Genomic DNA, 12753 nt, shown 5'->3' with positions numbered 1-12753 from the left:
TGTTTTGAAGAAGAAAATTACTTTCCTAAAGCCCAGTGCTTAAAAAAGAGGGGGTGGGGGTGTGTTGTGTCTGTCTGGTGGAACACTGCAGCAGGCATTTGCTGCCACAGTGCATGAGGTTGGTGATGTGGAGCTGTCCTGCTGGCCACAGCAGCTGTGGTGCATTGCCAGTGTCCGAGCAATCAGGTGCACTGTAGCTGCTTGGCCTACAAAGGGTTAGCAGATTTCTCCACAGAGAACATTTCTCTGCCTGTCATCATTCCTCAAAGCACTTAGAAATGGGAAGCCTTGTAACAAACTGCTCTGTTAGTTAAAGGATATACCGGGGATCACTTCACCCATCAATGAAGTGCAATAATCTCCAGGGTGAAATGCAGCAGCTGGTTAATAGTTCACAGCAGCACTGTGGGAGAAGTGAGGAATAGAGTATGCAATTGAAACAGCAGGGATAATTTACGTAAGTAGGATACAATTACCAAGCAGAACTTGGTCAAGATGCATGCTTCACACCCCTGGTTTGGGGGAGAATGGGGGGAACAAACAAAAAAAGCACAACCCAGCACCTTCTAGGCTCTTAGAGACTTTTAAAGTAGCTAGGACACCGACTGTCCAATGTTTCAGACTGTACTGTTGTATCTACAGATGGTGTCCTAGGCTCACCTGCTTTCTCTTGCCCTCAGGCTTTTGGTTCCTATTATGAATGAAGAAAAAGCACTGCCCATGGTACATTTAAATTTTTTTTAATGTTTCCAATGCTCTCATTTGGACATCCAAATTAAAAAGAGTGGGAGATGGTAATTGCAGTTTCATTTGTATTCAGTAATGCTTCAGGCAACTCAGCATCCAAATAGGCTTCTCTGCTGACAAGTTTCTCAGGCTGGAGGTCATTCAAACTCGAGTAATAAAGCAGATTGGGAGACATTGGGGCTTGGAGAGCTAGTGTGGTTGAGCTCAAGGTGTGAAATTAGGAAGTGAGAGGCTTTGACCAGGGAAAGCTGCTCAAAGAGAACAGCTGTTAGAAATGCTTACTGTTACTCTAACCTAGTTTAGCCAAACTACAACTGGTGGGATTACAGTAATCCATGCTACTATTGCATGCTACAGCCCCCCCCCCCCCCCCCAGTTGTTGCTTTTTCAGGTTTAGTCTTCTGACAAGAAAGACAACAGGTCTTAAAATAGACAGTGACCTGTGGGGTTTCTGTATGGGGATTTTTATCCAGCCTCAACTAAGGCAAATTAACTACCGAAGTTAAGGCATACTCTGAACTTCAGAAGCATTCACCAGTGGCCTTGCTGCATTGGCTCTTGCATGTAAGGTCCTGTAGTTAAATATCCCATCTGCTTTCTTTACCCCTCATGACTGTGATGGTGGTTTTCTTTGTATTTTTATGCTTCAGGTTTTTAAAAGGTGAAAGTGACTGGGTGAAAAATCGTTATGTGCTTGTGAATATCGTTAGTTGTGTATAGGGTGGTTTATTACGGAGATTTATTTGAACAGTTTACATAATCCATTTTAATAGGGTACATACCAACACATGACTGCCCTTCTGCTTCAGGTAGGTTCTATTAGTAAAATGTCGAAAGTCCCCACTTTGGATTTTTTTTTTCCTCTCATCTATCTTCTACTATCACTTAAAACAAAAACAGCAACAACAACAACAACCTGTAACTGTATTTGCTTCCTTTTTAAAGGTTCATTGCTATCATTCTGGCTTGTGCCAGAAAGAATTCGAGGTATTTCCATGCATTTTTTAACTCTCTTCAATGGAGCTGGCTGCTTTATGGGAGCTTTCTTTGTTCAGACAGCCCACACAGGCACTCAAGGTAAGAACGTGCCCATGACTGGTGTTCCTGAGCAGTTTGCTAATCCCATTGATTATTGATTTGGAGAATTAGACATCAGAATTAAAGGAGATGCCAAAGTTGATTTGCTTTCACAATTAAGATGGAATTAAGATAGGAAATAGCCTTGCAGTTGTATTTATCCAATTTTAATGAGTCATCTTAGTTTTGATAGGTAGAGTAATTAGTGAATGGCACCATGCAGGAAGCCCTCACCTCCTCACCTCCAATCTCTATACTTCTCCTCTAGAACACAAGAAAATAAATGTTCTTGTATGCATCTTTTTATGTTCATGGCCAAGTATGATCATATTAGCCAGGCTCACGTGGAAGTTTCTGGCCACAAGAGCATGATTACTGCTTTAGCAAATGGACACTTTTCCCCAACTACTGGAAGAACAAGATTCTGTGACAAGATAGTTTCATTGTCTTCACCCTTCTCCAGACAAATAATGCCATTCCCAGAGAAACTGATGTTTCAAGATGAGTTATTTCAGATTCATCCTGTTAAAGAGTATTTAGTGCAAGCCCTGAACTAGAAATTTCTCTGGGTTGCTGACTTTGAAGAAAGGCAAAGGGTTTAAGCTTTTTTTCCTTTGCTGATAAATCTTCTTTCAATACATAAAAGACTTGTTTCATAAGTAAATTAAAAAAAAAAATGCACTTGAGTCCTTGAGCTGAAGGACAAGGATACCTTTGTTTACATATCTGAAATAGGGCCTGTTTTTAAATTCACACTTCAGTTAAATACTTTAAATACCAGGCACAAAAGCGTCACCTGGAGATGGTTAAAAAATAGGAATGCTTACCCAAATGAATCAGGCAAAGAACCGAGAACTACTAAGACATCATGGCAGAGAGCAGAGCTGCTTGCATTTCCATCAGTAGAATAAATTTTTCATTGAATAATGAGGGTTCAACAAAACTAGCACTTCGAGAAAGATTGTGTTAACTTTTTTCCCCTCTATTCTCCTCTCCCCCAAAAGTATGGAAGATGTTAACTTTGATAAAATTGAAATATTTTGTTTCAAAGCTGATATTGTACTTCATTTTTACTTTTGATAGAATTGAATATTTATGAAAAAAATTAAGCATGATGTCTGCATCAAAACATTTTGACTATGTGGTGCCACTATATGTCATTTATTCCTTTATAGAATGTTTATATAGAGCACCAGAGGAAACTTGACATTTGTATATGGTTTACAATTTGGTAGATTTTGTCTAATTTTATATTATTGATTTTTTTTCTGCAAGTCTATATGAAAATATTTAATTATTCAAAAAGAAAATGTGTTTTTTGCCAGAAATTCTATTTTATTAGAGCTTTCAAAATTTTATCCTGACTGGGACCGAAAAAACTCATTAGAGAATGCAATTCTATGTTCTAACCTTTTTTGCTCAAGATTCTCAAGCAAACTGGAGAAGTTTTGTTTTTGTTTTGGCTAAAATATTTCTCACTTTTAAGAAGTTGTGTGGCAAAGATCTCCACTTAGCTTATGGGGGGGGTGTGGGGGGGAAGATATAACTTATGCCTTTACTTACATTGGCAGACCTGCTACTCCTATACTCCTATCCACTACTGTAAGTGGATTGACCATACTGCCATCCTGAGCAAAAGTCACTCTTAGAGTTTCCAAAGACATTCAGCAACAGTTTATATTCAGATTAAGGTGTTGCAGCTGGACTGAATAAACCCCTAAACAGAGGAACTCCACTGCAAAACATGAAAAGTTAGAGGGGAAAATATAATGAAAGATGTTTCATGCTTGCTCTGTTCCTCTAGTTAGGAAAAGTAACCTCTAAGGGTTCTATTAGTATGTAAACAAACATATTATTGGCCTCTCGTTTTTTTCTAAAAATACGTGGAACCTCACTGGGTATCTCTTTCCGGGTTTTCACATGCTAGAGTGAGATAAATTGTTCCAAGCTGCCACAGTTCACAGCTTGATAATAGTGGAAAATTTCCTGTATCTTACTTTGTTATAATTCTCCAGACTGAAGAGATCTCACCCCAACAGACTTTTGTCTTGCTGAGTCATAGATCAAAGTAGGCCTGGGAACAGCCTTCTGAAGCTGGGTAGAGTGTAACAAAACCAGAGAGTCATTTAGACTTGGTTTTGTTTTTCTCCTAGTTTGAAAGAAAACATTTCCTATGAAATTCTCTTGTTCTGTATTTCTTCAGACTCTTCCATTGTGCTTCTCATGGGGTGTTCTTTGATGCTTGTGGTGAAAATCTTAAGATCAGCAAAGTAATAATTATTTAATTTATAAAGACTAGTGGTTACTTACCAAAACTTCTAAAAGTCACCACTTCAGAGAATAAAATGGTGACCTCTCTGAAGTCAGATAAGGTAAAATGACATAAATTAAGCTTTCATTCTTCACATTTGTTATTTTTCCAGCTCTGTTTTAAGAGCTTCTAAAACACTCAGTACCTGGACAATTTATGAAACCTGGGGGTAAGAAAACCATTCTGATTTTTTTTCTGAAAAGATAAACTGATTTAATTATAATGAAAGATCAAAATTAATTCCCTTTTCCTGAAAGAAGATGAGCATTTATGCAATGTTTTTTGTAAGATTTAACAAGGCTTAGCACGTGACTCTTGGGCTATGGGTGCTTTTGCCTCATCCAAAGATTCTTTTTTCTCTAGAACCTGAGCCAAGGCTATTTCTGGTTCTCCCACATATAAGCAATGCAACCATGATTGCTATGAAGCAATTCAGGATACAGTAAAGAATATCCTCCTGTGTATATTTTGAAGTACAGCATGTTGAGAAAATTATTTAAACCTTTTTATATCCTATTTCAAGTCACTAGTTTAGAATTTTATTTAGGTTTTTATTGGCAAAGTTGATCAAATATCAGTCACAGTCAAAGCTGCATTAATCACTTTTAACGCATCTATGGAGGATGGTGTGAATACGATAAAATAAGACTAAAAAAAAAATCTGACGAGTGCAAACAGATGATGGGTGACAGTGATATTTTCAGTACAAGCTGGGAAACTGCTTTCTTTTGGATCTCTTACCTCTCCTAACATTTTAACGGAAGAAGATGCAAGACACAACCTGTCCTGCTATGCCAATCATTTCAAAACACTTTTCTCTAAAAATATTAATGTAAATATGTAAGGGGGGGAAAGGAAAAAGGTCAGAGGAAGGAAACTGCCCCAGACATGTTTGTATGTAGATAAAGTTTTTTTTTCTATTTCCAGTTTGGATCCTTGTTTGATTCTAAATACCAGTGATGATATTGCTTGCAGTCCAGATGGTGGTGTCCACTGGTGCCTACTTAGCTATTAAGGATTAGAGGCAGACTGAGACTTTAATTTGGATATGATTAAACACGAAATATATGCCTGATAACTTGGTGAAATGATGGAAGGAGATACAATTACTTTCTAAGACCTGAATTACATTTTTCTATAGTCACAGTCTAGGTTGCGGGATTATCTTAGATGTGGGAATTGTACATAACAGGCTAACCTCTGTCTTATGTTTGTTTTGCTTTCTTCTCTATTTTCCTAGTGCTAAAATATGATATTCAGTAAACAAAGTGAACCCCTTCCTATGCAACTTTGGGCTTCGTTATGAATCCCTTGAAAAATTCAAGGGTGCCATCATTATAACAATTCCCTTGTGTGTACTAGCATATGTGGAAAAACTGGGCTACGGTCATTTCCACATAATTTTTCATGGCTTATAGCAGTATCTGATTGTCAGTATTTGTCATCCACCACAAGCAGCATAGGAAAATGCTCTTGTCTGTGTCCCAGTCACTGCTTCACCTACTTCTTTGCTTGTGTTGGTAGGATCAGGTGTTTTTTTCAGTGTTGTATAATATTCTTCCTTGTACTGTCTGAGCATTTTTGATATAAAATTGATAGGACTGCTTAATGCCAGCGGAAGTTTACCAGGCACTATATTTTAACAATGTATGGTAGCAGGCTTGAGGAACTCAGGCTCTTTCCAGGCTTAGTCTTCTAATTTATTCTAAATTTGCCATGAAATGCATAACCAATTCACCTCTAGCCAACAGCAAAAGGCTCTTTAAAATACTTGGCTAAAGGAAACTTCTGATTCTGTGGTGATTCATGCTACTGAGTATTTCCATTGTTGGAATAAAAATGGAAATCAGGAGCTTGTTGTAGAAAGTTAATTCCCAGTGAGCAATTATCTATGTGACAAACCAACCTTGTAATTGGCACTTCTGTTGGCAATCTCCATAGAAAAGTAAAGGATTGACAACCCAAAGGCAGTGTCTTGGGGAAAAGTGAATTGTTAGCATATTGCATGCTGATTGAAGGATGCGAAAGTTCTGAACTCCTCAAACACAATAGTGTCAAAAACATCTTATTCCATCAAAAACAAACAAACTGGCCCAATAAGTTCTTAATGGCTTAGAGTAAAATCGTGAAAATATGAACCAAACCCCCAGCCAGTGCCCCATTCTAGGGTCTGCAGATGGCTTGTGGAAGCTTTTAGTGGGGCAAGGAATAAGGTGCCTAAATGTAGTTTCACTGACTGAAACACCTGGTTGAAGTTTCAGAGTGATGGCTGTTCTCCCAAGGCTTTCTGCCAGCAGAGGATTCTCTGTGCAATGTATCCAAGTAGAAGAAAATGTAGTCCAGGTCAGCCCCCTCTTCTGTGGAAAACCAACAGCCTTTAAAAAGAAAAAGATCTTGAGAACCGAATATTTTTGGTTGAAACCAGGAAATTATTAAATTAATCTTGGCTGTACCCACTGATGAAAATGCCTGTTGATCAATCATCTTTGACCCAGGTCCTGGAGGGGGCCGGTGGTAAAGTGGGGGCAGAACCCAGATCTCTTAATGCCCAGGCTGCCATTCCATCCTGATAAAAGCAACCAATCTCACTTTCAACGCTTCAGCGTGGCGCCTTTCCTAGCATTAAAACAGTTTCCAAGGTCCATTTCACTCTGTCCTCTTAGAAGCTGCTAAATATATGTAAATATACATAGCTCGGAACTATTTTTAACTGCATATTTTCCTGTTCAGATTCCATTGTAAACTCCATTCCATTAGGAAACTCCTGCTGCTCATACAGTTAGATCAGCTGATGTAAATAACCTAGCAGACAGTGTGAACTCTGCTTTGACAAGCTGTAGCACCGAACCCCATGCATGCTTTCCATTTCATCAGATACACGTGGTCTCTCTGTGAGCTCTATTGGCCACTGGGGGATGTGAAATGAAAAACTACCTGATTGTGAATTATGACAGTAAAAGTTTATAAGCTACTAAAATGAAGTTATAGCACCTAGGAGCTCAGTCGACTGACAATGTTAAATGATACGTTTTAAAACTGGCTTTGAGATAATGCTACAAAAGGCACTGCACGCGCAGGTGAGGTGGTACTGCGCTGTGACAGGCAGAAAAGTGACATGGCACAGAGCAAGCTGCGGAGGAGTTGAGAGAAAACTGCTGCGCTGATGGCAGGTGTTCCCTGTTAATCCCAGGAGAGCAAGAGGTAACTGCTTTGAAAAGAAACATGTTTACAATGCCAAGGTGTGGAGGAAAAGAGAAGAATGTACATGTGTGTGTGCATAAGCCTTTGATTGTTTTTTCTCTCCAAATCTAATTAGAAAAAATTGACAAGACAAGAATGGCATTGGATAGCTAAAGATGGCATTAGTGGTCCAAAGACTGGTTAAGGCTATTTGCTTTGTATGAGACAGCTATGCCACAGAAGGCTATTTTTCTTCCTCTCCTTTTTAAGCTAAAGTGGTGAATAGCTATTCTATGTAGATGGGAAGGACTTGGTACCAGAATTTGAGGGAACGAAGAAAGGGATCTTTGGGTGCATCAATGCTAGTGCTTTAGTTCAGATTACGAGTTCAGATTACGAGATTTGAATCTCCTGATCATCTGTTTGTTTGTGCATTGATTTGCATAACTGTGGTCTTGAACCACAAAAAAATCTTCTGGATGAAACTAAACTCCCCAAATGCCTGTGCTGGATGCGTTCCGGCTGTTAACAGGAATTAGCCTGATACAACCCTTCTGAGCTGTGTGTAGTGTGGACATCAGATTCTCAGCTCCAGCTGAGTGTTCCTGTTGTACTTCACTACTTGCTAATGAAGACAGTCTCTCCTTCTTCAAAGGCAACTTGTACTACCAACTAATATAAGAGGTTATTATGGCACTGTACACCTTTCTCTGATGTTCTGTATCTACTGTAGTTTCTTTTTCACCTTGGTTTTGTTTTACTGTAATTGATTATGGTACTTCAGGTACTGACTGTCTTCCGATGTAGACAGACTGTGGCTTGCTTTCCTGTTAAGCATCTTGATTTCCATTGTAATCATTTATCACCGGAGCTTGAATTTGTGAGGAGCAACATGGAAAGCTGACAAGAATTTCTAGGTATGAGAGACTCAAGGGTGTATATATAGGTATGTGCATATGTATATGGCACTATCCTCCACTGAAGGGAGTCTATGCTGCCAGAATGTCACAGATACTGTTGCCTAAAGCCTTGGTAAGCAAAACGTCTGTGATTCATGCAAAATGAATGTGTGGAAGACAAGCACGTGTTGCAGATTCTCAGTTAAAGGCAATAAAATGTAAAGTAAAATGGCAGGTAGCATCTTGGTAATGGAGCACCACCCAAGGCACTAAAAAAATGCTTTTTTGAAAAGGGGCCTGTTAAAAGCATGGGAGATGTAAATAAAGACCTTAATTCTAGCCCTTCTAAAACTTGTGTATAAATAGGTACAGAGAGGTTCAAGACAACTGTGTCTATCTTATACAGACTTATCTTCATGCCTTTCACACAAGCCATGTCTTATCCTGCAAGGTAAACTAATTCTACTTCAAATGTCTGCTTTGCCAGGCAACTGGTTTCCACACTTGCTACATGAAGGTAAATTGGAGAGATTCTTCTTCTTCTTGGCTTCTTTAATGATGGTGAACACCCTGGGGTTCTGGACCATTGCACACAGGTATGTGTGAGGAAATGAACACTTGACATTTCATTTGTAGATAGGGGTAGAAATGCTTGCGAAACCTGTAAGTTAGTGTGTAATAAGGAATTGGTAGTGATAGATCATACAGTGTTCAGGGTTCAGGCTTCAGTGTTGTTTTCTGCCTTGAGGGCAGAAGAGGAGACTTCACAGTAACAATTATGATAAGATTTTAAAAAATAAAAATTGAAGTAATTAGCTTTAAATATTTAAGGAGCCTCATTAATACCAAAATAAAAATACCTCCAAGAAGAGAATCCTTTCCTTTACTAAAGGACATAAATATGTTGGCATGGGATTAAAACTACAGCACTTGGCACTGTACCAAAATATGGTAAACATTGCTATTGTCCCTATGAGCTTGCGTCTTTAGCATAGGACAGTAGGTGAGGGGCTTACAAGAAAACAGCAGAATGCTTCTGGTTAATGTTTTGTGCAGTGGTATCAACAGAGCGATGCTGAAATATTTTCTGATGCTCTGCCGGGTAATGAGATAAATGCAACTTTCTGCTGCAGACTGTGGAATTGCTCAGCCCTCATGCAGAAAGTAATTTTATGTCACCTGTGGAGCTTACGTTTAAGGCCCACATATTGCCTGTAAAATGCAAGGAATTCACATTTGCATTCCCCTTTTACATCCAGAATGGCTTCTGGGTTGGCCTGCCTCCTGTATTCTGGAATATTTAATCATAACTAACTTTGTTGTCAGTGTTATAAGGAATACTTGTAGCTAAGATCAGAGAGGGAAGCAACCTAGGTCATGTGCAAGTGGCACTCTCTCCTACACACCGGGCTGCAGTTCTATGAAAATCTTTCAGGAACCTTGACAAAGCAGTAATTTGATAATGACAATAGAAAATTTCCAAGGGCGTTGTACTTCTAGACCTCTTTTTTTAAAAAAAAAAAAACAAAAAAAAAACTTTTTTTTCCTGTTACCTATTAGTCTAACTTTGCAGCATACAGATTACTGTAGCATCTTGTCAATCACTTCAATGTAACCTGAGGCTCAAGTGTTCATTTATATAGATGGCTAGTTCTCAGTTCTGTTTTTTTAACAGTGACCTGAGTCATGGTTAGAACTGTTTCTCTTCTGTGTACTTTGTCTTGTCCTTTCACAAAATGGGTTTTTACTCTTCTGTAAAATTAAATCTTCACTTATCATTTACCATTGAAAACTGAAGGGTTTTGGCTGTCAAAAAGTGGTCATAAAATTAGGTTGAGCTCAACAAATAATTTTGCCACAAATTAACATGTTTTTGAAAGTCAACAAATTTCTTCATGTCTTCCTATTTAATATATATATTTCAAGTTATTTACATTTTATTATTTTTTTTAAATTTAATTTCAAATTGGCACTTCACTTCCGTATCAAAGTACCTTATTTTTCAGTAAGGCAACCAAAACAAAAGTGAAATGTCTTTTAAGGTTAAATGTTGCTTATTCATTTTGTGCTAAGTAAAATTCACCTGATTGCAATTTTACAGAGTGGAGTGAAAAAAGAGTGAGGGCTATTCAGATAAGCACCAATTTAAGACTTGGAGGAAATCATCCTTTAAAAATCAGAATTACAGTAGACTAAAATTTCTGAGAAAAGCATGCTTGCAAAACACTGAGTATCTTTTGTATTACACCAGATATTAATTGCTGTTTCTTTTTAAAATCTATTTAAATGATGAATTATTACTATTATTAATCTTTGCATCCAGGTTGGCACTTCTCATCATGATGTTCTGAAAGATTCTAAGAAAGTAAAATAAATAAAAATAGGGTAACAATATGTACTGCTTAGAAACCCAGGATACAGATAGCACTCTAACTTGCAAAATATCACCTGATAAACAATGGGTGAAACTGATACCATACAGGAAGACTGTTTTAGCATTTTCCTTCCATATTCTTCCTCCCAGATACAACAATCTGAATCAGGAATACACCAGTGAGTTCAGAGGAGCTCTTCCTGAGGAAAAACTTCTGAAACTTGACAAAGACATCAAGCACTATGATAGTGTCCTGGATTGCTCTCCCATTTTGTCTCCTGTGGAGACAACCTGATCAAGTTTCCCCCTTGTTGGACTCAATTTTGATTGTGTTACCTACCAGCTTTCTAATGATAAATTATCTAGTGTACCTTAGTGGAATAGCTAATGTATTTATTAATCATGTTAGCACTAATAGTGTTATTTAAGTTTATAAAAGAGCAGTTGGCATTGGATTTGGCCTTGTAGGATGCTGCACTGTTGTAATACATGTCGAGGACAATGAGAGCTCACTCCTTGGCATGGTTGATGGAGATAGGCTTTTAATCTGTACAGGGAAATAGATGGATATTTACACATTTGTACTTAGTTAAAAATTAATAAACTCATGTATACATTTGTTTAGCAAATTACTTTGTGACAATATCATTTGAAAACAATTTTGGAGGCAGTGTCAGCTGGTTGATATTTGAGAAGGTGGGAGCCTTGTGTGCTATGTCTGACTCTATCTGCTGTCTAGCCCTCATCAAGTTGCTTCTTTACCTTAGTTTCCCCCCTCAGGAAAATGGGCACTGCATACTAACATTCTTGGGAAATTGCCTTGATCTACTAGAAACATGCTGAAATTTGTTGTGAAACGTTTGTGCTGAGGCATATAGCCTTTGCTTTGGCAGAAGCATGATGAGATTTTTCATTCCTAAAAGATGATATACAGGAAACTTGCTAGTGGAAGAACTGGAAACTAGAATTTTTTTAGATCAAAATTATTAATTGTAGCACAAGTGAAGAGGATGAAAGGAATTGAGAAGAGTAGGAAAGGGTAGATACAGGTGGGAGTGGGGAAAGAAATAATTATCATTCCATCTTAAGAATCTGCTGTTACACATTCCCAAAATTGTCTCACTTGGGCATTGTGAGTGGTGCTAATCAAGCTACTAATGCTTTTTTAAAAAGTCATTACTAAAGAGAATGAGGAAAGAATTAGGGTCCTTATCTGATAAAGAAACATACTGAACCCAAAAACTAAAGGAATACTTAGTTATAAAGATGATTGTATTGAAAATAGAAGTCAAGTCAGAATGCTGCTAGATATGAGGAACGCTCTACCACAGAAGAAACTACACTGAAAGCATACAACTTGCTGAAGTGACCCAAAGAGTAGTTTGAGCTGAAACTCATGAAAGACCTGATGAAGGAAATCAACTCTCTATTGTTAACCATGCTGCAACTATAGGATGGGAGTTGGAGTGGGGGGAAACAAAATGTAGTAACTACATCGAAGAAGTAGGAAGGAAGGCAGTCAGGACAGCCTCAGAGCTGTTAGTTTGATCTCACTAGTATTTAAGGTTTTGTAAAATTTTAAAAGAATATTTAAAGTCATGAGATAAAAGGAAAATTGAATAAAATGCAACACAGATGTATCAAATGTAGATTTTTCCAGGCTACCTTAATGTCTGCATGTAATGAGAATTCATTTTCTAAACAAAACATAGTAGATACGATCTGCCTTGATTTCAGCAATGCTTTTGACATATGTCTCAAGGGAAATAACTTATGACAGTGGAGATGAGGGTCAGCAGAAGGTGGCAACAGATACTGTAGAAAGGGGAGGCACCCATCTGGAAGCAAATTTTTTTTGTGGAACTTGTTAAATATCTTTCTTTGTGGTAAATAAGAATGTGATCTTGAGATACACTGGTGGAGATGAAAGAAGCAAGCATCTTCGTACAAGCTTGTCTGAAATGATTGTCCATGTCTGAGATGTGCATTCTGACCAATGTGGGACTTTGACTTGATAACAGAGCTGAACTTATAACTCATTGTTTGCTCTGTAGTGTTTGGGGTGGGGGGAAGAAATGCTGCCTACTCCCCTTGTCCTGACTCCTGTCCTGCTAGCAAGAGACAGTCCCTTTCCCCAGAAGTGTCTGTATAAGTTGGGCTGGCAC

The 12753-nt window shown here is 38.1% G+C and overlaps 1 protein-coding gene across 6 annotated transcripts in view; it reads left to right on the top strand.

Annotated features, from left to right (window-relative positions):
* SLC15A5 (solute carrier family 15 member 5) overlaps window positions 1-11114 on the top strand; it is a 65530-nt gene extending 54416 nt beyond the window's left edge. For all 6 annotated transcript variants that reach the window (XM_048055420.2, XM_013172922.3, XM_013172925.3 and 3 more), the window contains 3 exons: window positions 1693-1824; window positions 8702-8810; window positions 10739-11114. In XM_048055420.2, coding sequence (XP_047911377.1) covers window positions 1693-1824; window positions 8702-8810; window positions 10739-10883 — 386 coding nt within the window. In that variant the 3' untranslated portion in view covers window positions 10884-11114. The remainder of the gene's footprint in view (window positions 1-1692; window positions 1825-8701; window positions 8811-10738) is intronic.
* Window positions 11115-12753: the final 1639 nt, after the last annotated feature.

The sequence above is a fragment of the Anser cygnoides genome, chromosome 1 (assembly GCF_040182565.1).
Source record: "Anser cygnoides isolate HZ-2024a breed goose chromosome 1, Taihu_goose_T2T_genome, whole genome shotgun sequence".
Classification (NCBI taxonomy): domain Eukaryota; kingdom Metazoa; phylum Chordata; class Aves; order Anseriformes; family Anatidae; genus Anser; species Anser cygnoides.
This window is presented reverse-complemented; position numbering and strand designations above follow the sequence as displayed.